Source organism: Strongylocentrotus purpuratus, unplaced genomic scaffold (genome assembly GCF_000002235.5).
Source record: "Strongylocentrotus purpuratus isolate Spur 01 unplaced genomic scaffold, Spur_5.0 spur5_scaffold_6, whole genome shotgun sequence".
Classification (NCBI taxonomy): domain Eukaryota; kingdom Metazoa; phylum Echinodermata; class Echinoidea; order Camarodonta; family Strongylocentrotidae; genus Strongylocentrotus; species Strongylocentrotus purpuratus.
The window spans coordinates 17,762,007-17,789,687 of record NW_022145612.1 but is presented as its reverse complement, the minus strand read 5'-3'; the positions used below and the strand labels follow the sequence as shown (position 1 = coordinate 17,789,687).

At 37.4% G+C, this 27,681-nt stretch overlaps 1 protein-coding gene across 1 annotated transcript; it reads right to left on the bottom strand.

Moving 5' to 3' along the window:
- Nucleotides 1-875: 875 nt before the first annotated feature.
- On the bottom strand, nt 876-27,681 carry LOC582289 (cyclin-H). Its single transcript, XM_782248.5, has 11 exons — nt 27,451-27,681; nt 26,059-26,211; nt 25,371-25,493; nt 23,082-23,155; nt 22,120-22,324; nt 21,291-21,398; nt 19,573-19,628; nt 18,424-18,497; nt 17,568-17,679; nt 16,612-16,687; nt 876-1,695 (listed from the first exon to the last, which is right to left on the bottom strand). Exons 2-11 carry the CDS (start codon nt 26,173-26,175, stop codon nt 1,654-1,656), a joined length of 987 nt encoding a protein of 328 aa, XP_787341.3. The 5' UTR covers nt 26,176-26,211; nt 27,451-27,681; the 3' UTR covers nt 876-1,653.

The window sequence follows — 27,681 nt, the reverse complement described above, 5'->3', positions numbered from 1 at the left end:
TATCCTCTGTGGTTGTGAGAAGTAGAAATTCTACCTCCCCAAATAATTATTTTAATACAAAACTAGATGGAACTTCGACTGCGCGCAGTCGAAAATGATGCCTCCGTCATAGAGCAATTTTACAAACCAAAACAGAAGAAATTTTTCGAATTCAAGTTCAATTGTAATCCATTAACAGGTTCTCAGAATATTGTGATTACAAGCTATGTTTGCATACATAATGAGCCCATGACCTTTGACCTTATGAACCAAGAATCTACTCAGTTCATTGGCTCTGCAAGAAACATACATGACCTAAGTTGGCAGGAATCCATCAATCAGTTCTTGAGATAATGCGATCACGAGCTGTTTATGCATACATAATGTGCCCTGTGGCCTTTGACCTTTGACCTTGTGACCCCTACATCTAATCAGTTCATCGGCTCTGCAAGTAACATACATGACCTAAGTTTGGCAGCAATCCATCAATCGGTTCTTCAGATAACGCAATCACGAGCTCGTTTTGCATACATAATGAGCCCTGTAACCTTTGACCTTTGACCTCGTGACCCCAAAATCTAATGAGTTCATCGGCTCTACAAGATACATACATGACCAAAGTTTGGCAGGAATCCATCAACCAGTTCTTCAGATAACGCGATCACGAGCTCGTTTTGCATACATAATGAGCCCTGTGACCTTTGACCTTTGACCTTTGACCTCGTAACCCCAAAATCTATTCAGTTCATCGGCTCTACAAGATGCATACATGACCAAAGTTTGGCAGGAATCCATCAACCAGTTCTTCAGATAACGCGATAACGAGAACGGGACGTACGGACGGACGGACAACCCGAAAACATAATGCCTCCGGCTACTTCGTAACGGAGGCATAAAAATAAGCAAATATGTCAATCTTATAAATATTATAAGCCGGTCTGCTCAGAATTCAAAGTCCTTCAAAAGGGAAGGATGATGAGAATAATAACAGAACTTCCTCTGAAGATCTTGAAGAACCATGAAGTACCTTGGAGATGATGCTAAACTAAGACGATCAAACGTGTGGTGACGTCCGTGTTATTCTCACTGTCATATATGGATTCTGCCCTAATTAGTATTATTTACATCTTCAGTGTGCATCACGTGGTAACCTCCAATGTGCTTTACCCTGTTATTGTTTTCCTTGGTGATTGGATTTCAAGCCAGCACACAGTGTGCACCATCTCCACTCCCTGGGAGTATTCCTGCCACCACTCACAGTATTCACATGCAGGCATGTGGAAAAAGGAAGTCACAATGACTCTTAGTCTTGGCAACCCTCAAAAATACCAATTTAGTGCTGGATAATGGTATCGTAGAATAAAATAGTATGTAAGTGTCACAGCTGCCACTCAATCCACAGACTTTTCCTTTAGACAGAGTGTACTGGGTTCAAAGATTGTCTTCCACTTTGTTCCATATCTCTTATTGGTCCTTTACCATCCTACATGGACATTCCTGATCCAAATAAACATAGGAAGCAGGAACAAAGTACTTGTCGAGATATTAAAGCAACCAGCTATTGGATCACGGTTCTACAACAAACCATTATTTCTTCTTGATCTTCACATTGTGCTTCTTTCTCCAGTTTTGAAGTCAGAGCTGAGAGGGAGGAAGGAAGGGAGGGACGATAGGTCATACACTCATCAGCAGTTCCTTTTCTTTTCTCCTTGTTTCCTGGGAATTGAAAGAAGAAAATAAAAAATGTTTAAAAAAAAATATATGTTGAATCAAAACTTGTTAAAAGAGAAGGTTGAGTTATGGGAAGAGGTGAAAAATAATTTGTGAGCGTTATCATAATTGTTATTATGCAAATGTGGAAAAACATCAGATAAAACATGTTCCCTGAAAAGCATGGCTCTTCAAATGCCTTCATATTCTAAATATGGCATGTAACATCGTAAAAAATCTGGACAGGTTTTTACGCCACGTGTTTGTGTACGTGTAGTCCCATATACATCTTTCTGTGTACAGTGCTTGTAACTTTACCAAGAATTGGCTAAATTTCTTATCATTTTGATGATTCCAGAACCTTGCAATACACACAAATACTTAGATGCTAGATGATCACCCTTTCTGATCGATTCCACACCATTTCTTTCACAATGTTCTTTCACAATCTTTCGCATGACCAGAACTTAACTTTATCTTTAAGCTAATCTGACTTCTTGTAATGGACATGTTTTTTGATAGAAACTGACATAGAATGGAATTGTAATTGTTCATCATGAACAGATGTTCATATAAAAAAACAAATAATTGCCGGAATCACATTTCCCAGAAAGGACAGCTAGTATGTATTTGCATATTATGGTACCTCCTGATATGTACATGATTGAGAATATTATCTTGATTTACTTATTTTTCCTTGCTCCTCATACAGCTATCATACATTCTCTACCCTACTCATTTGAAAGATTTGAGATATCAATTATTTGTAGCCTTGAACATTCAGTTAAACTATTGTTTGATTCCGAGAGGATATATTTGTCAACACTCCCTCCCAATTACAGCAAAACAAAGAAATGACAGAAACAATTGCAAACTAGACATTGAATTTGTCACAGCGACAAATTAGGTGATCTGCTGCTTTGATCAAGACATAACACATGTAGAAACTCAATGGGAGATTTGGTCTTTATAAAAGAAATTCCACCCTCCACTCATAGCAGGCCTATGTACAAGCTCATTTAGTAATCAAGGATATAGAAACAGTGGTAATGAATGACAGGAGTTGGCGAATATGTCGGCTCGTACAGAGCAGCAAGTAGAGCGACGTTGACAGTTGAGAATCGTGAGGAAAAAGGTGAGATGAGAATTGTGTGAGAGATGAAGTTTCGATGGAGAAAAGTAAAAACCATGAGGCATTCACCGAAATGAACAACGAGACCAAAAGGCTGGACTGGATGTGTAGATTTACGACCCAGCCAAGTATCATGTGTTGACGGTGGCTTGGGTGGGTCGGTGAAAAGGATAAGGAGTAGAAGGAGCGTTAATCATAACCAGAGGACTTGTTGTGGTCAGAAGTTTATATGTCGGCAAAAGTAAAAGGAGAAGAGGAAAAGAGATGGAGAGATAGACAGAGAGAGGGAGGGAGAGGGAGAGAGAGAGAGAGAGAGAATGTTGAAAGACTACACTCATTAGGAGATTTGCTACACCACGCAGATGATCACCTAATAACACAGAGTCAGCGAGAAATAATCCCATCATCCATTCGTATAACACGTACAACAAGAAGGTCTGAAACGTGTAGACTATCCATGACGGAAATGTAACACAAACTCAATGGGAGATAGCACATACAAATAAAAACCATAATGTCAGAGTATGCAGTCTTCACCTAAAATCATAATTTTGACCACGATGCAGTCTTCTGATCAGAAAATCAATTCATTATACATAGAATTAGGTCTTAGCTACAACATAATAAAATATTGGAGACATCAGAATAGGGATAGACAAGATATATTCAAAACAACAACAGCTAATATTACCTAATCAAATCAAATTCCTTTTTTCACTTTAAGTGCCATTTTGTTAACATCAAAGCATTCTAACAGCAAACGTGATACATGATATCGCATCTCCAATTCATACCCTATCAGAAAATGAGAAAAAAAATTGGGGGTAAGGTAGCCATTCTGAGTTATAAAGGATTCAAAGTTGGTACTTTTTTCGGATGAAACCAATAGGTGCTTCGCCATGGTTCGCGGCAGGTCACCTAATAAACCCCAAAATAGAATGCTTGTGGCATTATGCTTACAGAGTGTTTCAAGTTTTTACAAAGAAACAAACATCTCTAGTAACCGCAATAATCAACAATAACAATTCTTCTTTTTAATTAATTTTACCTCTCATGCATGACTCCTGCCATGCCCGTTGCACAATTGTACTCACCGTGAAATCAAAGTTGCTTCATGTATATATAACAGTAACTGAAAGTTCAATGACTCCTCGTGGTTTTTCTAATTTTAGGTCGATTTATAAAGTCTGAATATTTCCTTATATAATAGTCTGAAATCTAAAATGCTGATGGATCTTAGTGGTATTTCTGATTTTAGGTTGATTTATACAGTCTAATCGTTTCCTTATCTGAAATGACCTACAAGTAAGACCACTTACTAGATAAATTATCCTGTGGAAAGACATTAATCTACAATTTCCACTCGCTATCCAGGTGTAGTGAGTCAGTTCCTCAGAGGTAGGATGAAATTCCTAGAATATTTGAGACCCTCACAAATGGAATCTTAGTCAAAACTGGGTACACTGTATATGTATAATAATTCGGCAATTTGTAATCCCAAGGTACATAGCAGTTGAGTTATAATTATGATTATGATTATTATTGTCATTATCAATTATCACATCAGCTCGGTCTATGTTAATTCTCATAACATCGCACTTTCATGAGCTGCCAGTCTACATGCATAACAATCTGATCGAGTCTTACACCCAACCTCAAACAATTATTGACATTTTGTCAAGAAACCAGACAGTTATCCTCATGTCGTGGTCTACATGTCAATAATTCTAACTACTTAATCTTATTTAAACTTTATTCTCATGAGAAAGGCCATGAATGGTCACAGGATACTGAAACCCGCTAAACAGACAAAACATGAAAGGGTTTTCCTACATCAAATCTCTGCAGCATGTGACAAAGCTTATAACCTTACACAAGGCTAGCTCATGAATACCAATCCATACTACTACTTGTCTGTCTTACATAATTTCGTTATTTATTCCAATATCTTCACAATAACTGAGTAAATACACTGGAAGAAGTAAACAGCTTAGTATCATTTTAAGTCCCACATGCATTGAAGACATTTCTACGACAGGAAGCTTTTCACTTTTAAGTCAAATTGTGCAATAAAACCAAGAACATACAACCATGGAAACACCTGCACATCACAAAAAGTTGGTGCACAAAGAGATTTGTCTCCCAAAGCATGCTCAAAAGATTAAACACATTTTTGGATAGATTAGTCCATGAATGACTGAATAAAGTTAATGATCCGATGATTGGCTGAATACAGATTAAAAATAGACACTGGTAAACACAGTACTTACATTCCAACTGTCACACTTGATGTCACATTAAATCTCTTTTTAGCAACAAAGAATCAAAGATTTTTCCTCTTCCTATAAGCACTTTATTTAAATGCCTTTCAGCCATCAGATTTCTACCCTCCTATAAGACATCATTCTTCCCCTCAATCTTATGATTTAAAAAAAAAGAAAATCAAAAAACTAAAAGTACATTTCATGACTAGATGATTGAGGAAAAAAAAAAAGAGAAATGGAAAATAGGTACTCTGCACCGTTAGGGATATATGAAAAGACAGACACAATGAGACAAAGAATGATAGAAAATTGAAGACACAGAGAGAGAGAGAGAGAGAGAGAGAGAGAGAGAGAGAGAGAGAGAGAGAGAGAGAGAGAGAGAGAGAGAAAGAGAGAGAACGCGAAAAAGAAACATAACGGTAATGGAAAACACACAGTGATGAGATATAAAATGCATATCATCCAGATCAACATGTTTGTGAGCCAATGAATGGAACACCTAAGCATCTATATCAATAAAACATTCTGAGGTTTAAATGCAATTTTCAAGGACTCACAATTTGTATTAATGACAGACAGTTTCAATATTAATGACCCAGAAAGTCAATACAAAACAATTATGTGCAAAAGAGAATCACATTTTCATGCTTGCATAAAGTCAATAAACAAGCATGAAAATGTGTACTCTGCACCATTAGGGATATATAAATAGACAGACATAATGAGACAAAGAATGATAGAAAGTTGAAGAGAGAGAGAGAGAGAGAGAGAGAAAGAGAGAGAACGTAAAAAGAAACATAACAGTAATGGAAAACACACAGTGATGAGATATAAAATGCATATCAGCCAGATCAACATGTTTGTGAGCCAATGAATGGAACACCTATCGGTAAGCATCTTTAACAATAAAACATTTTGAGGTTTAAATGCAATTTTCAAGGACTCACCATTTGTATTTATGTCAGACAGTTTCAATATTAATGACCCAGAAAGTCAATACAAAACAATTATGTGCAAAAAAAAAATCATATTTTCATGCTTGCATAAAGTCAATAAACAAGCATGAAAATGTGTACTCTGCACCAATAGGGATTTATAAATAGACAGACATAATGAGACAAAGAATGATAGAAAATTGAAGACAGAGAGAGAGAGAGAGAGAGAGAAACAGAGAGAACGTAAAAAGAAACATAACGGTAATGGAAAACACACAGTGATGAGATATAAAATGCATATCAGCCAGATCAACATGTTTGTGTTTGTGAGCCAATGAATGGGATACCGTAAGCATCTATAACAAAACATTCTGAGGTTTAAATGAAATTTTCAAGGACTCACAATTTTTGTTTATGTCAGACAGTTTTGATATTAATGACCCAGAAAGTCAATCCAAAACAATTATGTGCAAAAGAGAATCACATTTTCATGCTTGCATAAAGTCAATAAACAAGCTAGAATCTGTAGCCCATTGGGAGGCAAATTCCGCATTTTGTTTGGACTAAGGATTTAATTGCCCCTAAAACAGAAAATGCAAGCCTTATGTGAACTTTATTAATAATAATAATAACAGTCGCAATTTATACAGCTCCATTTACACTGGATACAAGGTGCTCTCGGATACCATCCATGAGTCCTATTAATTTCTATGGAATATAGTTTAGTCAAATTTTTACAGTGAAACACCAACTGTACGTTTCTCTCTGTTCACGCTTTGTGACATTTCTTTTTCAATATCATGCATCTATTGTAATGTTTTTGCAATGATTGTTGAAAATTGAAATCCAATCTGTGTTCACTCTGTTACATTTTCACTATTATCAACTCCTTATTTATGGCCTACAATAAATGGTTCTATTATTTCTATATTAGTTTGCCCAATGTAATTGTATTTTAACTTATTTATTCTTTGCAGCAATTCCATACCTATATTCAATTCATCCATTTTGTCTGTTACCCAGTAGATCTTGTCTTTGTATTCTGTTGTGTTTTTCTCTAGAGCGCTTAGGGACATGTTTTATTGCTATGTGTTATGCGCTATACAAGAACGGTTAATTATTATTATTATTATATTGAATATTATAACATTAATTGATTTGGTCTTACTATATAATATCATAATATATTTATATCTCTTATCATGTATTCTAACCCTCTTCTTCCTCAATTTTCCGCCTCTTCTTTCACACACTCTCTCTCTCTCTCTCTCTCTCTACGTCATATTCTTGTTTGACTATGACATAAATGTATGGATTTGTAAGACATTTTGTTTTTTGTGATTTATTTCATAAACTCCATGCAATTCAGCCGTTGGGCTGCCATGTGGATTTTCACATATGAATACCATTTAAATTCAATTCATTTTTTAATTTTTTACAGAAGTTCATTTGTAAGAACTGTTTTAAAAACAAAGGTTATCCTATTACGTTATCAGTCATTTTGCAGCTGTCACATGGTTCTCTTTGTGAATATTAAATGAGTTTAATAAATGAACCAGTTTGAAACTTGTCTGTTTGGAGATAAAAAGGCATCAGTTAATTTTATTTTAAACAGAATTCACATGATTCTCAAACAGACAAAATTCAATTTCCCCCATATAATGTTCATTCTTGCTTGGGATGTTTGTGATGAGGAGCATTCTGATACACTTTTTTGTGCAGTATATGGTTTCTTTCAGATATCAGATGAAATTGCAAAGGAACTGGGTTAGAAACAGCATTTTCCTTCTTCTCTATTCATTTTTGTATGAGGGTATAATAGTCACTAAGTTTGTGAGGGATTCATTTTTAAGGACGGAATGTATGGATTCTGAAACAAATATTGTTTCTGTGGAACAGTATATGATGCAAACTGTTTCTGTATTGACGCAAATGGCCGTGACTAGAAACTTGATTTTCCCATCATTATTAATCATCCATTATTCTCTGGGGATTCCTTTTTGTAATGTGAGATGTACATATTTTGTAAGGTTTCTTGAAATGCATATAGCATCTTAGTGCACATACAACCAGATTTGGTGAAGTTAGTAGGAAATACTAGTTGTTGTGTGTATAGATAAGTGGTAGCGACCAGGCGCGGATCCAGGATTTCTTAGGGGGGACCCAAATTTGAAAGTATGCGAGCCAAATATTGGTACGTAATGGTGACCAGCAGTGACGTAATGCAGGGGGATGTAGGGAGGGGCGAGTTCCCCCCTCCCTCCTCTGCAAAGCGCGGAAGCTATATATGACGATTCATTAAAGTATTAGAGAAAGAACACAATTCGTTGTACCGTTCTCGACTCTTAATCCTTCTCTTAATTCAGCCCCCCCCCCCCTCCGTGCAGCGCGGAAGCTTTGACGTTTCATTAAACTATTTTAGAAAGAAGACGATTCGTTATAGCGTTCTCGAAAATTATCCTCGTTTGAATGCAATTTTCCCCTCCCGTGCAAAGCGCGGAAACTTTTACGTTTCATTAAATCATTGACAAAAAAAAAACGATTCGTTGTACCGTTCTCGACTCTTAATCCTTGTCTTAATTCAGCCCCCCCCCTCTCCCCCCCCCCCTGTCTCGCGCGAAGCGCGGAAGCTTTTACGTTTCATTAAATCATTGGAGAAAGAAAACGATTCGTTGTATCGTTCTCGACTCTTAATCCTTGACTTAATTCAGCCCCCCCCCTCCGCGAACCGCGGAAGCTTTGACGTTTCATTAAATTATTAGAGATAGAAGACGATTCTTTGTACCGTTCTCTATACTCTCAATCCTTGTCTTAATTCAGCCCCCCCTCCGCGAAGTGCGGAAGCTTTGACGTTTCATTAAATTATTAGAGATAGAAGACGATTCGTTGTACCGTTCTCTATACTCTTAATTCTTGTCTGAATTTCAAAGATGTTTTTTGTTCGCTCATTTTTCTCCCTACGTCCTCTTCCTTTCCTCTCCTCTCTATTTTTGTTTACCCCCCCCCCCCCCCCCCCCCCCCCCTGGCTACGCGCCTGCGGTCAGATAAACAAATTTTGATACCTTGTCCGACCCGAGAAGCTCAGGGGTTTTAGGCATTTGATTACGGTCAGATGAACATATTTTTATACCTTATTTGTGACACTGGCAGGACACTAATTGGCGTGAGGTCCAGCGGGCGAAGCCCCCATAAAACAGGGGTTTTAGGCATTAAATTTCCGTCAGATTAGCATCCAGGGGAGTCTAGGGCCCTAGGCGGGGTGCAAGGGACGGAACCCCGGAAGCTCAGGGGTTTTTAGGCGTTTAATTTCGGTCAGATGAGCAGCTAGTTAACCATTCTTTCTTTCTTGCTCTCTTTATTTCTATTTCTCTTTACTATACCTTTTTAAAAAAAATGGAGGGGGGGGGGGGGGGAGCTCGAGGCTTGCGATTCCAGCCGATCCCCGGGCCCTAACTTTTCTCAAGAATCATATTTCTTGCCTGGCTGTAAATTTAGGAATTTGTCATTTTCCAACAAACGCATTTCTCTTTTTTCTTCTTTCCCTTTCTCTCCTCCTTAAGGTTTGCGGAGGGGGGGGGGGGGGGGGTGGGGGGGGCTCTCCTCTTTTCCTTTTCCTTCTTTCTCTCTTTGTTATAGCGGGGACGGGGGGGGGGGGGGGGGGTAAGGGCCTTTTGCCCCTCCTCGATCCACTGGCGGGAAAATTGCAAATGATATCCCCTTTCTTTTCTTTTCTTCTTTTTCCTTCCCTTTATCTCCTCTTACCCTTTCCCTTTCCTTCCTTCTCTCTTATTTTTTTATTGGAGGGGGGGGGGGGGTGCAACAGCCTGGGAGGCAAGGCCCTTTCACCCCCCCCCCCCGATCTCCTTCTTCACCCGTTTCTTTTCTTCTTCCTCTTCTTTCTTCTGGTGCTACACCTCTTACAAAAACAAAATGCAAAAATATCCAAAAAGAGAGGACTGCAATGGGGAACTTTGATTTAAGCTACGCGACCATTATTCTCTCATTTCCTTTCACATTGTATCTCATAACCATGAGAATTGCCAAGCTATTGTATACGTTATTTCGTTACACGAACACACACAAACACACGCACGCACACACACACACACACGCACACACACACACACCACACACACACACACCCACACAAGATCATAACCTGCACGAGTCTACAAGGTGTGAGAAAACTCTGATTCAGGAAAGAATGCAAGGGTGAAAGTAAAAGCGAAAAAAGTGGACACTCTCACATGGCTTCCATGGATGCCGTCTTTGTTCTCTTTTTGCCTTCTTCTTACTCCTTGACCGTTAGCGCATATATTTTTTTACAAAACTGTTTAGCCATATATAGTACATGTGCAAGCACGTATACCCAGGGAAGAGAAGGTAATAGAAAAGGTAAAACAAAAAAATACATAAGGAGAGTGCAGAGAATATGGAGAAAGAAAGACAAAGAAATACATAAGAAATACATAACGGAAGGGCTTTTAGGCACCAAATTACGCATCTAGGGACCCGCCTTAGGCCCTTGGTTGAGTACAGAGGGCAGAGCCCCCGAAAGCTCAAGGACTTTAGGCATTTAATTACGGCCAGATGAGCAAACAGGGGCCCGCCTTAGGGCCCTTGGTGGGTTCCAGGGGGTAGGGCCCCCGGGAGCTCATGGAAAAATACTGCCATTTTAGCAATACTTGTAAATCACTGGTATCAAATTAAAAATAACCCATGTTTAAATTGTATTGGGGGGGGGTACTGCCCCCCCCCCCCATCAGTACGCCAGTGAAAGAGGCGGAGGTGACGGAAGGGACTACCCCCATAAAGCTGTATGATAAGTCTTATATGTAAACCCCTCACAGGTTTTTGAAGTTTTGTTGTGTTACAAAATTACATTCTTTAGCAAAACTACAGCATAAAAACAAGCAATATACTTTTTTCACGCTTCACTTTTACTTTGCCGATATCTAGTGTGCAGTCCGAAGGGTTGTAAATATTTACTAGGTAAATTTTAGTTTGACTGAGCAGGAAGGGACTTCTTAAAAGAGCAAGCTGAATATTCATTTTTGGAACACTGATCTATTTCTATAACTTTTAATCTTGTTATTATACAGTGTAATTTGTACATACGTGATACCAACAGAATACATATTTTCTTCAATATTTACTTGTATATTTTTAGGATATTATGCGAAGGAGCGTAGCGACCGAGCGAGAAGATTTTAGCATTTCTATTAGTCTAAACGCTGTACTCTTGGGTCCACCAGAGCCTTAAAGCGTGTTGCAGTCTTTAGTCAGTATTTGCTATACATTTTGTTGGTGTGCACTTTTTCAAATTATCCATGGGGGACGATCCCCCTCAGAAAATTGAAGGAAGACGTGTACCCCGTCCTTCCACCTATTTTGTGTTTTGCTCAAAAAACTATCCACAAAAAAGGACTATGTATGCCACTTTTGTGAAGCGACCTATCAATATTAATGTTCACATATCAGTCCCCCCCCCCAAGAAAAAATATTATCATATTGTTACATGTGTGCACAATATATATTGATGTGTCAACCTTACGAAAGTGGTGTTTTCATAATGATTATTGACCTCCTTTAAATTTATATTTATATGGAAGACTTAAGAAGACAACTGTTTACAGTCCAACTAAGGGTGTAGAGCATGCCGTGTAGACTAAAATGTACAATGTTGTTCAATTTCTGAATTCTTTGTTTAAAAAACTTGCTTGCTGTCAATAGTGTATACATTTTTTATACGTTTCAAATGTCTAGTCCGGTTAAAAATAGCACGTAATGATTTCATTATTTGACACGTACTTCACATTGATTTATCTTATCGATAAGCGAAACGATTTGCTTTAGTATCATATAACAAATATAACAGTAATGACAAGTATGGTTTTCCTGAAAATTGCATTATACAATGTATATTCATCATTATGGAAAATGTTGTATAATATACAACAATGGGCCTTAACATTTTCCAGACCATTGATTTAATTACGTTTAATATTGAAGCTGTTGCCCTTTGTATATACATGAACTTGAAATAATAAGTAGCCTTGAAAGTGTCGCAATAAATCATGTGTGAGTGAGCTTGAAGTTTAATGGTTTAGGTTTGTTTGAAACTGTATAGCCTTTACTCTGTTTTTAATGAGATATATCTTCAATCAAATCAAATCAAACTGAGTGATGTTATCGTACAACTAAACAATATCAATCTTCTGTTCTCCTAAATAAGCCTGGGAAACTTAAAAATACCATTTCAATGTGAATTCATTGTCAGCGAAAATGTAATACAATACACAACAATGGGCAAATAATTGTTTCCAGACCAATAATTTAAGTAAGAAGAACTTACATTTTATATTGAAACTGTTGCCGTTGTATATACATCAGGTGCGGATCCAGGATTTTTAAAGGGGGGGGGGGGGCAAAATTTGAAATTATGCGAAACGCGGAAGCTTTGACATTTCAATAAATTATTAGAGAAAGAAGACGATTTGTTGTACCGTTCCCAAAAAATAATCCTCGTCTGAATTGAGTTTTCCCCCTCCCGCGCTAAGCGGAAGCTTACGATTCATTAAATCATTAGAGAAAGAAGACGATTTGTTGTGTCTTTTTCCCTATTTTTTCTGTTCTTCTTCCTCTTTTTTCCTTTCTTGTATCTCCTCTTTTCCTTTTTTCTTTCCCTTTCCTTCCTTCTCTTTTTTTTTTGATTGGGGGGGGGGGGCAACAGCCTGGGAGGCAAGTCCTTTTGCCCCCCCCCCCCTCCGATCTACTTCTTCCCTCTTTTCTTTTCTTCTTCCTCTTCTTTTTTCCCTTTCTCTCCTCTTTCCCTTTCCCTTCTTTCCTTCTCTCTCTCTCCTCTTTTTTTTTTTTTTTTTCGGGGGGGGGGGGGGGGGGGGGGGGCCAAGGCCCGCTCGGCCCCCCCCCCCCTGGATCCGCGCCTGGTAGCGACATTCGGTGTGCTACCAAGAACTTGCTTCAAGAGACTCAGAATTTTTTCGGTCATCTTTCAGATAAGAAATTCACAATGAATGGCCTTCCCTTTATTAGAATTGGGTGGAGGGTGTGTCCATTGTATCATGCCTGCCAACCTTTCATAGAAGAAAGAAAAAAAAAAAAATCTCTCAAGGCAAAATTGGGAATACAGTCCATTTTGTATACTCTTCACACAGAATATCTCTGAAAAAAGAAAGAATCTAGGGTTTGAAACAGCTTGAAGGCCAAAAAATTGGAATCATATCTCCAAAATAGGAATGATTGGCAGCTATGATATTCAAAAGTCAAGACCCATCAATTTTTTAAAGTAAAGTATACTATTGGTGATTTATAACACTCATTAAAAGGTACTGGTAAATAGCTGAAGGGTGTTAACTCAAATTACCCATGAGAAGTTGAGAACCCACAACAATCCACATAGCAGGAATATTATACAAATTCTTTCACAGTGAATCAGTGCAATTAAACCATTTGTGTTTGCCGTTACTTGCTTTAATGAAAATGAGAAGAAGAAAAAAAGCAAATATTGTAAATTATGCAAAATGTTTCGGAATGATGTAGACAAAGAGCATACAATGGGCTCAGATATACATGTAGACAGAGTGAGCGTAGCCTTCAAGTGGAAAGTCTTGGTCCATATTCTACTGACTCTGTATCTGAAATCACCTTTAGCAAAGAAAAACTTAGACCTCACATCAACTTCCTAAATGTCAAACCTCTTTGTGAACAAAATCCTAAAACCATCGTCTTGACTAAACACTAAATTTAAGTAGAATATGGGGCCCTTATGTCTACACTAAACTAAATAGAATTCATCAAAAGTGAAGGAGGCTCATAATTACTCATAACAATACTTGGCATGGGTCTCTTGATAGTCATGAAACACGCGATCATGTTCCATACCTCTCCTTCCAATTTTTTATGTTTATTTCCAATATATTTGTTAATATCATTACCGTTACATTTAATCTAGCTTTTTTTTTTAATGCTCTATAAATCCATATTTACATAAATGAACAAATAACATTTTGCATAATTGTTTTTGATACCATTACTGTTACATGTAATCTAGTTCTTTTTCAATGCTCTATATTCACAAAAATGAACAAATAACATTTTGCATAGATTTAACCTTCCTGTAAATAGTGTATTACAATGCAAGAATCAAAGACACAGCCTTCTGAATAGCCTTTGCCGTATTTGATCAGTCTGTTTTTAAGCTACTTTTCCCACTAAATTTGATATATCCCAGATGACAATCATTTCCATGTGTCAAAGTAGGGCAGAAAAGGTTAATTGTTAACCCAGAACTTCTTCCTCTTCTTCCTTTGAAGGATATTCAATCTTGTTTCCATGAGTGTTTTTCTTTATGGTTAACTAACTTTCATTATCATTACCAGATACAATACACTTGAACTACAGAACAAAAGATGGACCAGTGTACTTGAACTCTTCTTCAAACAAGAGGTATTTGAATTGAATTAAAGAAACAAAGTGGCAGGGTTACATTGGTACATTTACTAGGATTTGTGTTATACGTTAGATACGTTATACGTTAGATTTATAAATTTCTACTGTTTGATTAGTACACAAGTCACAAAAATGTTAACCTCGAATAGGAATATTTGTCCTCATCTTTTAAGATGAGCTGACATGTACATGTACATGTATATTGTTTGTGAGCTTTCTTACTTGTACTGTCACCTATCCTATTAACTGTATGAATTTATGCTTCACAAAGAAAGATTATCAATCCCAAGATGGTTCTATGGCTTCTAAGGTCATATGCATACATCTTATAGCCTATTAGGCCCAATAACAAACAAAACAAGTCTAGCATCCTGCCATTTGGAAAAAAAAGGAAAGCGGAGGCCCTTTTTTCTCCAAAATGGCCGTTCAGCAGTCGGCACATTTTCCAAGACATCTGGCTGGGCTATTTTTCAAGATGGCCGCCAGCTTTTATAATTTATTCAATTTTTTTTCATTAAAAAAAAAAAACTTAATAAAATTTTTTTTGTTGAAAAAAGCAGGTGGCCTCAAAAAAGGAAGCAGGCGGGGACGCTAAAGGTTTTTTTTTTAAATGTCGAAATATGAAACTTGTATAACAAAAGACTGTATAACAATTCATTGAATAGCAGAAGTGGCAAATGCGCATGAATTAGGGTATCGTACAAAGAAGCATTTAAATGAAACTAGTTTTAAAGAGGTCAATTGATATATTGTCTGGAGCCACAACTCAGAAGGATTTTAAAGGGGGTGTAGCATAACAAATACTGGTCAACGCCATCTACGGCTTTTTTTGGACAACTGCAAGTAAACGTATGGACTTGATTAACGGTCAGCGCGCACTAGCATTCGCGAAACAGACCAAGGTTCTCCTCACGCTTAGGTTTCTCATATGTTGCACGCACGTGAATACTGCAGTCGCGTCGTCCGTAGTCGGCTTATACCTGATTGGCCCAGAGTCAGGCCACAGGAAAGACACATAGTCTCGTCATGCTACACCACCTTTAATCTAACACAGACATTGTATTATAAACTGTATTACGAAAAAGAAAACAAACACAGATTCTTTGCAACATGTCCTTACAAGTTTCAAATAAACTTGGCATTGCCAAGTGATACTGGTAATGATTTTTTTCCCCCCCAATTGTTTTGAGAGGGAAATATTAACAGCTCAACATTTTAACTAAATGATAAAGGTCAAACCATAATCTTTCAATCAGTCACCTTGCATTAAAGGGACATTTTATCATAGATAGTGTATTTAGTAATGCCTGGATCCCCTTAACAGCTCTAGTGATGGCTGCTGCAATATTTCAGGAGCAAATTATGGATGAGACATTTATTTTCATAGCATCATTTTACTTGTAAGATCATATTAGATATCTAACTACTTTATACAAGCAGCTACATGATCTTGGTGTCTAACCATCTTACTATTTTGGCATGAATACCGTAATCAGATCACTAGTACACCCTTGAATTAAGAGCTGTCAGGTATTATAAATGTGTACTACAATAAGCTCATCAACAGATGGCACTGTTCATCTACATACATTTAGTTACAGCATCATCCAATTACAAGCAATAATGTGGCTTGCTGAGTGTAAGGTAACACTACCTCTCTCTTTTACTCACTTTTTACCTGTGAATATTTGGGTCTTTGCTAACATCTCTCTTTCTCTGTTTCTGTTTGGTTGTTTTTCTGTCTGTTCATACATCTGATATTCTCTCTGTCTCTCTGTCTCTCTCCCTCTCTCTGTCTCCCTCTCTTTCTCTCTCTGCCTCTCTCTCTTTCTCCATCTCTCTCTCTCTCTCTCTCTCTTTCTCCCTCTCTCTCTCTCTCTCTTTCTCCCCCCCCCCTCTCTCTCTCTCACTCTCTCTCTCTCTCCTGATATGTCTGTCTGTCTATAAGAAGGAGGGCGTTTTTTTTCATCCTACCAACTGCTATTAATTTTGATTAAGAGTTTCCATTTTCAAGTATTATACAACAAACTGTGTAGAAATAAAGCGAATAATATGGGAAGAAAGAGATGAGAGAGAGGGGGGGGGGGGGGGGGGTGGATTAATATTAATAAAGTGTTCTCACCTCTGCATCTAGTTGATGTTTTACATAGATTTCTTCATCGTCTGCATTCAGTTGGTCCTGTAACCTCTTCTTGTATCTAATTAAGAAAAATCACCAAACTTAGCAAAATATAGTTGCACGAAATGATGCGTCCAGAATGCAATAGGGATAATAATTAGTGATGTCTATAAAAAAAGTTCTTTTTCGACATATGTCAATAAAAGTCTATTTGATGTTAAGTCAAATCAAATTCGTATATAGATTACCAGCTCCATATTCTCACAGTCAATGTGGTTCTAACACTATGTAATAGAATTGTGATTTCAATAACTATGCACTTTGCAGATGCGTTTTTTGTGCCACTATATTTTGCCAATCTACCTTTCATGAAGACAAAATCCCTTTCTCTCTATCCAGAAACTACCAAACCGGGGCCTATAACTTCAAAGATTCACCAAAGCTTACACTGTAGCAATCTTTTTTAAAGCTATCACTTTCTTTCGTTTTCTGGTTCAATGTGAGCAAATGTATAGGGAGAAATTAAGGGAGAAAGGTCCCCTTACTTCATTTCACAAGTATTGTGATATCATCAGGTAGTATCCTTGGAAATTAACTTCAATTTCAATAATATTTTAAGGACAGGACTGAACCACAAGCTTTTTTTTTGGCATTTTGCGTTTTTTGTTTCCTTTTTTTGTTGCTGCTGTTGTAGTTGTATATAATATTGTTGTTCTTTTTGTTGTTACTGTGTATTGTTGGGTGTTTTTAGTCAGTCAAATAATCTACTTAATTTGTATTAATTCTTAATCAAATAAAATCTGAACATTGCAATAGATAGAAATAAGTGATTTGCATAAAGCCCCCATCCCCCCCACCCCCCATGATAAAAGGAAATAACATAAAGAATAGACGGGCTAGCTGGAGATTACAAATGTTAAATACAGTGTAAGCTACTGAGTGATCGAGAGACTACTTACACATGGCTCTCTGGGTTAAGTTCATCATTGCGACACTTCTCAAGCTTCCTCTCCAGTTGTTTGGCAGCCTCTGGGTTGAGCTGAGGCATTTTTCTTACTAACTGTCTTATATCTAGGACATATAATTGACAAGAAAACAGATGGCTGACTTACAAAAATATTGATCATTGCTTGGCAGAGGAAATTCACTATTTATTCCTGTAATTGGAAGTGAAAATTCATTATTCTTCACTGAATAGCAGATTTGTATATGCACTGCCAGATTTACAAATGGCAAAGGGTATATTTGGGCATTTTCCCTGGAGGGCCCACCAGTGTGTTGGCTTTATAAGGGTTGGTAAATTTGTAGATGGATGGCTGGTTCATCAAACAGACATAGAAAGATAAACCTTGTGCAAACTTCTTACCAATACCAGATTGTACTGCAGCCTGTCAATATATCCACTCCTTTATCCATAACCTAGAATGTAAGGCCATGTTCAGCTAGCAGCTTTACAAGATAAACGTTCTGTATACAGTATGGTTAAAACAGTCCAAATCAAATTGGTAAGTGAGAGACCCTGATACCCCCTATGGGCAGCATGTGCAGTACCAAGGCAAGCACCTAGACCTACCATGTTATATAATAAAACCCTTACCAAACTAGCATGAGGAGCCCCCAAAAAAGTTAAATAGAGACAAGAGAGGTTGCGGTGAACACATAAGAGACATGAAACGGAAGACCCTCCGAATCACACAGGGCTAAATGAAGAAAAGATGTCTTCATAGATGATATCTCAGATCACAAACAGAATAAATGTAAATATATTTAGTCAAGCAAATAGGAAATAGCTGGTAGCCTTGCTTCCATGCTCACGTTTGATTGTGTTGACTATATCTGGCAGATCCTTGGGATTATCTCTACCCCTCATCAGATAATCAGTCACATACCTGCAAAGAAATAACATAAAATATAAGAAATTCTGTTAATCATGTTCTTTACCTATAAGTTCCTATATGTACCTATAAGTTTGTTTTGGTATGGGGGGGGGGGGGGGGTGAAATAAGCCAGTTCATACATGTAGTTACAGTCTGAGCTTGAGCAGATAAAGGTTATTGCAGACAAAATTGTGAAATACACAGAGACAAAATACTGGATACATGCTCATGAAAGTTATGTACGGTAATCCTTATTAATGTATGCACAAAGCAGTGCACTCCAAGATACACAGGTGGAAGTATTCTTTGAAAAGGGGAAACAAAGGCTATTTATGTAGCACCTCCATCGCTGTAGGAATGATTATTTCAAAATGTACAAAGTGGGACCTCTTCAAGATTCCGAGTCATTTGGGACATGTGCTAATCGTGAACTGGACTATTGATCAAGCAAGCATGATTGCAGCTAATACTTTGAGTGAACCTAAACCAATTTTAACCTTTTGAGTAAAACAAAGCCAGATCATAACCCATAATGAAACTCACTCAAAATGCATATGGAATTATTATAGATTCAAACCATCAGTAGAGGGTTAATAATATCTTTAAAATGTAACTCACAATAGTAGAATGTTGATTATCTTCTTGTCATATCACATACATATTCATACAGAAGCAGATCCTTAGACATTTTAACATATGCCGCTTCTCTCTAAGTGATATAGTTCTTCTGAGAACTATAAGCTAAGAAAGATAACCAACAGTCTTTTTCAAGACTATACCAACAGTCCTTTTCAGGACTACAAACCCTCAAGAAAGATTACAGAGAGTCCTTTTCAGGACTCCTCAATCCTCCCTATGTGTCACATGGTGCACCAGCAAGCCTACTGCATATTTCAAGATATGTTGATCTACAGTATTATTTGACATACAGTCTTCCTCACATGACCTTGATAAAAGAACTTCACATGGGTGTTAAAATAGAGTGAAACCACCTTGACTGTTTTGGTTTGATGATGTATGCCTCTCCATAACTTTGGTGAATAGGTCTTAAACAGGAAGAAATAAAAAGAAATATGCAGTGACTCACTTATCAATGTTTGTGTCTTGTCTTGCAGAACTCGATACAAGGGCTGCAAGAGCAATCTACAAAAGGAAATAATATGATGTAATAATAGTAAGTAAACATACATACACTTTGGTCAGATTACTTACAAGTATCTTATTCACACACAAAATTGAAAAAAAAGTTAACATTTTAGCTCCGGACACTTAAATACCCATGCAATGAAATTGCATTTCATAAAATCTATCTATCTATTCATTTATGTCGGCTTGGCTGTTGGGCGACAATGAAATGGACATTGAGACACAAGTTCTTCATAACTTCATTATCAAACATAGTGTGTATATATTTCTGGTGAAAGAGAGGTGGGGGTAAATCATTTATTTGCATTTAGGTGAGCAACACCATGCTAGCTAATCAAAATTCAAAGAGTTGTCAATGGAAATAAGCCCTTGGATATTAACTATATTAACTGAGGTTAACCATCGAGATTATATGCATACTCATACTCATAGTTTGGCAATTTGCCAGCTTTTTGGACATGAACACTTTGATTTCCTTTGTAACCATTTACATACCCATGTCTGAGATACTGTGCAAAGATCATATTTCATATTTTAGCTCATCGCAAGTTTTGCTGAGTGGTGGACCATGTGACTGACTGCTTGTATAAGTGTTTGCACTTTAAATTAAAGTTTGCATACACCACATCTTCATGCACAACATGAGCGATGTCAATGAAGAGTTCTACCTCAAATGTAGGTATTGATTTTGTATACAAGCACCATAGAACATTCACAGAACCATAGAAGCATGAAATCTAAAGAATCGACACAAACTGGCACAAAATAAAACAGAACTTCCTGCCCATTGTATGTCACTGCATAGGAGGATTATGCTATTCATGTGGACCTGCATGGCTCTGTGCAGTACTACCATCTTTTGTTCATATTATTTCCTCTTACTTAAAGGGGGTGTAGCATGATTATTGATCGATTCTTCGACTGAGCGAGCACCAAAATAAGGTTAAAATCCACAACATTAATGAACTGAAATCATCTCCAAAGACAAACAAATACACTACAACCAAACTTAAAGGTACTATGTCCAATTTGCAGGCCCAAAAAATGAAAAGGTTAAATTCCAACGGCATTTGAAAGATAATACTAATTTAGAACTTCCTTAAAAAAAGGTGGAGCTTGAAAATGTTTTCAAGTGGGAAAATAACGACTATTATTTGTCAAATCGACTTAGGAGCTATAGAGCCAATAAGTAATAGTCTTGTTTTTTAGACCATTGTACCGAATGGTCATACGTTTTATGCTGCGCATAGATTCCATCAGCTTAATTTTGGCCATCACAAGAAGTGGGTTACTGATGTAGACAAATGCTCATGTACCCTTTACAGCTCATTTTATGTATGTTATTACCAAAGAAGAAAAAAGCCAGTCAGTCACTCAATAGTGTGTGACAGTGAAGTCTAGCAAGTAAACAGGTTTCCTTGCATAATTTGAATATTAGGACACTGCTAACGTTTAAATTTCACAGATAGGACATACATGACATATTCATAATTCCTGCAAAGTTCTACAGAATTTGAGGTTGGCTGCAAAAGGGACATAGTACCTTTAAATCGAAAGGCACTTCTGCACAGCAATACACTCAACTAATGTCAGTGCTAGCAATTACAAAAGCTAGGTTTCATTGCAAAGCTCGCCAAAAGTTGAAAGAAAGATTATTACCTGCGATGGAGAACAAAGTAAACATGCATTGGTAGCTAGAGATCTATTGATAAACTCTTCAGCTCCTTTCCTCAGCAGCTCTGGTTGCTTCATTGCTGGAAACCTTGTCTGTGAGACAGTGGCAAGTAAAAGGTCAGAGTAAGGTCAAAGGTTATGACTTCTGGTATATAACAACAGAAATAAGAGAATTTCAGGATATAAAAATTCCAACCACTAAAGAAAAGTGATGCTCATCAATATTGACATCTAGCAGAGAAAGACATAGATCCATTCATAATTGGAAAAGATAGAGATCTTTTATGATTTGTCATCAATATATTTATATGAATATATTATATTCGTATATTTACACTTGTTATTTTACTCTAACCATGGTGATTCCTAACCGTCTTTATTGTTGCTATTATATTTTTTCACTCAACAAATAAGACTGGTCATTCATTAACTTCTTCATTTTTCAAACAATTTTTTTCTTTCTAATATTGAGTTTTTCTTGCATTTAAAGCCTTATTTTGTGTATTTTTTTACTGACGTAATGAAAAGAATCCCATCGGTTAGAATTGAAAATGTTTAATCATGTTAACCAGACTTCGATGAAAAACAGCTTTGCTGATTTGATCGTTTCTTTTTTTATCCTGTATAAATTTGTCAAATAAATAAATAAAAATAAATAAATCTCCATTTTAATCTGACAATATTCTATGCAATGTGTTAGAGCACAAACCTGTATATACTGGCTGCTAAAAAGAAATAAGTTGTCTTGAAAAGCAGAGGACTATTATAAACAGTTTCCTTTTACACAGGCTTCAATGAGATTTGACCGAGATACCTTTATGTCAATGAAGAGGCCCTCCATGGGTCTGTATGGATTGTGAATAGTCAGCTGATAGTTAAGCTGCTGCATGACTAGCAGCTCGTGACTCAGGATCAACTCCGCCATCTTCTCCTGTTCCTCGGGTTGAAGGTTGCCACAGAACTGTGAGATGGAGACATTGAACTCCTCCACCTTGCACGCCAGGTACACACACGTCAACCTAGAACAAATTTAAAGTTTTAATTCAGATTCAATCACTCACCAAGAACAGACCAGGGCCCCGTCTAACATAGAGTTGTGATTGATCCAAATCAATCAAGTCCTTCCATCAATCAAAAGTTTGCAGTTTCCTATCTCTTATGTACATAGTTGCGACTGATATCAACTCTCTGTAAGACGGGGCCCAGACAACAAAAGGTTACAAAATTATCAAATCAATGTTTCTATGAACATGTGGTCAAATTCAACGTATTTTGCTGTCTCATACGTCACCAAGAATGATGAAAAATAAAACAAGATTTATAAAGAAAGTGTTGTTCAACTTGATATTTAGTCTGCATCAAATTCTACTATAATATCATCAGGTAAATGAAATCACTGACGTAGTGGCAACACATTGGACCAAATACCTTGTACTCGCCCAAGTGACCTTCATAGCCAACATGCTGCTGGTAATGATTAACAGGGTATGGTTTCACCAAACCGTCCTAAATACAAGTACACCGAAATCCCATTGAAACATGTGTTGAATTTAATACCGGTAAACAAATTTCAATGGGTCGTCTGCAAACTCGTTCTAATGATGGTTTCGTGAAACGATGCCCAGGTAATAGAACAAACACTAGTCAGGTCAACTCCATATTAATCGAGTGAACCTTCTTCTCAAGAAACCAGTGATTTATGACAAAAGTCAGAACTGACTACAATTGGTGTGAAAACTGAACAAAGTCATCTTTTTTAATTTTGTCTAAACTTACATGATGTATTTGGGATGGTAGTCCATTGCCGTGTTGTAAATGTAGAACCTCTTGAAGTAGGCACATGATGTTCCCTGCACATAAAAGAGAAACGAAAAAGGTCATGGTTATCATACGTACACAAATGCTAACAATATGGCATTTAGCCCGTTGGCCACAGCTAGGAGTAGATTTCTGTACTAAGCCTATGAAAATGATAAAATTTGGCAGTCACTTAATTAATATATATGAATGATCCAGTGGTCAGAGAATAGATTGTCAGAGAAGAGAGCCCTGGATCAAACTCAAGTGTGCGCTTGTAAAATGGCGACTGGCCGGAATGCTCCCCAGGGAGTTGAGAATTTGCATACAATGTGTGCGGGTAAGTCTGAATCCGATGACCTGGGTTATAATATAACGGTAAAGCGCTTAGACACATTGTTGTATCAATGTATTTGGCGCTATATTAAAAAAAAAAGTGGAATAAGTTAATGTGCAAGTACCCTTTGGTAAGGAATCATTCCCATCACCTAGTCTCATAGATAGCAAGTTTTTTTAGTCTCCTTGCCCTCTATCTTACACATTTTCCTCAACCTTCTATAGGAAAAGAACAAAGAAGTTATTACTTCATCATTATTCATGCATGGCTCTTTCATTTTTCTGCTATTAATTGAGTTACAGTTTTGTCAGATTTATTATCTGTACATCATGTATCTTCCTCTACTTGTTCAACCCCTGAAAGTCAACACAAATAAATTTATTACAATCTTTATTGCCATCACCTCCAATATGACAAGTTCCATGCCTGGACATAAAAAGCCATACAATTCGGTTTGGTTCAATTTACACACTTCCTATAGATTCCAGTTCAACTTTGCTGAATCTAAAGATTAACCAAAAATGTGCAGTTCTTTTTTTGGTTCTTTGTTTTATGTAAGCAGATAACTCTTTATGCATACTTGTAATGTAAGATGCTAATACAACTGGGAAAGAAAATAAACTCTATTGTGGGACACAAATACTATTATAAAAGCTAACCCTTTTACACAGTACCTGTAAATAATATGTATAAAAAACAAGGATAACCCCAATAGAGTAACTTGATCATTCTCCCTTGATCTCTACAAGTTGAAGTGTACTTGTACTACCAGCACTTATCAGGATATTGTTGAAATATATATTAACATACCTTACACTAACCATATGGTGAAATACACACAAGCAATCACAATCTAAAGTTCAGTTTATATTGGGACGGGTGCACATACACATGTATACTTTCAAACTGTCTAGCTCCTTGAAATTCACATCTGTTCACGCAATAGTTAAAATAAAATATCTGTCAATTTTTGTGTACAAACAAATGGGAAAATGAATAAATGAATAAATAATGACAATAACTGAATGTTTTGTAGCATATTGAGTCAAGGGGGGGGGGGGGAATACTCAGATTTGGTTTGGACGGGGGTGTGCCGCTCAAGCCTCGAAACCCCTACCCATTATAAGGGGTCATTTCTCTCGAAAAAAGACAAATAAAAAAAAAACTAGATGGAACTTCGACTGCGCGCAGTCGAAATGATGCCTCCGTCATAGAGCAATTTTACAAACCAAAACAGAAGAAATTGTTCAAATTCAAGTTCAATTGTAATCCATTAACAGGTTCTCAGAATATCGTGATTACAAGCAATTTCTCATATACATATATGACCCTTTGATCTTTGACCACATGACCCTAACATCTACTCAGTTCATTGGCTCTGCAAGATGTCCCGAGTTAAATAGTAATCCATCTGTCAGTTCTAATGAGAATGCGTTCACAAGCTATTTTTGCATACATAATGAGCCCATGACCTTTGACCTTTGACCTCATGACCCAAGAATCTACTCAGTTCATTGGCTCTGCAAGATACATACATGATCTAAGTTTGGGAGGAATCCATCAATCTGTTCTAATGATAATGCGATCACAAGCTATTTTTGCATGCATAATGAGCCGCATGACCTTTGACCTTGACCTCATGACCCCAAAATTTAATCAGTTCATCGGCTCTGCAAGTAACATACATGACCTAAGTTTGGCAGGAATCCATCAATCGGGTCTTCAGATAACGCGATCACGAGCTGTTTCAGCATACATAATGAGCCCTGTGACCTTTGATCTTTGACCTCGTGACCCCAAAATCTAATCAGTTCATCGGCTCTGCAAGATACATACATGACCAAAGTTTGGCAGGAATCCATCAATCGGTTCTTCAGATAACGCGATCACGAGAACGGGACGTACGGACGTACGTACGGAGGTACGCTTACCACAACAGCAGGAGGCACAGGGGGCTGAAACTTCTTACAGAAAGCTCTGAGAAGAAACTCGTAGGATTCACAAAGTGTCCTCTCCTCTGCTTCACTCAGGAAGAAAGTGGCTGGATCTTTACCCTACAAAAGATAAAAAGTAATGTACACATGTACGGTACTTGTAAATTTAACTTTACAATGCCTTCACTAATGTCCTATTCTGGAGTTAACTCTGTCTTCAAACCTATCAAGGAAGCATGGATATTTTTTCCTTTCTCTTTGTAATAGCATATTAGGTTTTGATGGTACATCTCTCAGTATTCTTTAAAAAAATAATAAATTCAATAATTACAAGAATTACTGGTAGGTGATATCTGGATAAACCACCTTTCAGTGTTATTAATGACAAATAATTACAGCAGAGCCATGAGTTGGTCCTTGGTATTTTGCGACTTTGGACATTTAAGCTTTAAAATAAATTTTCCTTTGAAATGCCCTCACCAGAAAATTAGAATAACTTTAAGTTATCTTGAAGGAGCCTCTTGTTGTCTCCTAACGCAGTCGCAACTGCATGCATGAGGGACTGCCGTTTACAGCCCGGAAGCGGCAGCTGGTGCAGTATATAGACAAGACAAGATAAAGGACAACTCTGAAATCAATCTTTCTAGCTCTTTTCATCTTTGAGTAGGATTGTCATAATTCATACCTCAGATTTGGCTTGATGCTCCTCCCTGTATCTTCGGTTGGAAGCTGCCCGTTTCTCATTCAATTCTTCTTGGGATTGAAATGTCCATTCCCTCAACTGACTGCTGGTATGATACATCTTGTTTTCCTTGAAGGAACACTGTAAAATGAGGATCTGGATGAGAGAGAAACCAATGAAATTCTATTAATCAAAGATCGATCATAACAATTGATGAATATTGAAAAGACCATGCTATGTTAGTCAACTGTTTCTTTGCACGAGTTGATAAACAATTCAAAGTGCACTAATCACCTACGAATATTCTGCTCTGTAACTCAGTGTAAGATAGGGGAACCAAGGTAGCTTTCAATATTACTTCTTTATGAAGATAACAAGATAGTGCAAGTTAAAAATACACTCTAAGTTTACATAAGAGCTACATTTACATGCGAGTAGACTCGTCAACGCACGCGTACATGCTAGCACAGAATATGGTCCTCTAGGAACCCAACCCAAGTTCGACTTGGTTTCTGTGCGTCTAACTTGGGGTCTACACTCTACAATGTAGCTTTCTATCTGTTCCTTTCTTCATACTCTTTTGCCGTCAGCTCATCTACTGCCAAAAAGTGCCAAGGAAATTATTTTTGTAATGTACGAGACTACGAGTTGATTTCATACATTCGTTTAATTCTGGACACAAATTTTCTTGTTGTAGGCCATGTTTTAAAATGATTGGCAGATCTGCACGTACACTTTTTGATATAAATTCAAATAAAAAAAACTAGCGGCACAACTCCTCCTTCCTTTTTCTTCTCTTCTTTTTCTCCTTTCCACTTATAATCTACTTCTTCCTCTTCCTCTTTTCTGTCTTACTCTTAATATGTTCTTCATTATCAATATCATCACATCCTCATCATCATCATCATATTCATATGAGATTGAGAGGTTTATCTTGTAATCCTTGATCACTTCTCCAGGGTTGGCCAGCTTCAGTCTTTGATAGATGGGAAATCAGTCTTTGTTCTTCTTCTGTTTCTTCTTCCTCCTCTTCCTTGATAATGTTGATTCTCCTCCTTCCTTCCTTCCTTCATTCCTTCCTTCCTTCTTCCTCCTCCTCCTCTTTCTTCTTCTTCTTCTTCTTCATCTTCTTCTCCTTCTTCTCCTCCCCCTCCCCCTCCTCCTCCTCCTCCTCCTCCTTCATCTTCTTCTTCTTCTCCTCCTCCTCATCCTCCTTCTCCTAGTCCTACTTCTTCTCCTTCGTTCTTCTCCTTCTCATTCTTCTCCTTAGCTTAATTCGGCCTTCTGCTTAGAATCTAGTCTAATTTGCTTCTTATTCTCTCTACCGGAAAACTCTTCTTTGATATTCCTAAAGTTGATCAAGAGAAAATCAAGATAGGATCTAGATCTACTTACAATTTTAAATGGAGCTGGAAGATGTTCGTATCAATCGTATAACTAGTAGAGTTTTCACGCGCGGCTACTGGAGTACGAGTCGTCAGCCTATCGCTGACATTCGAGTCTATCCCGAAGCTCCGGCGCACGGCATGGACATTATACCGCAATGATTTCCTCGCCGCGGCCTTTACTAAAACCCTAGAAGCATACTTATGCACGAATAGCTCGATCGACACACCACCAGCACTC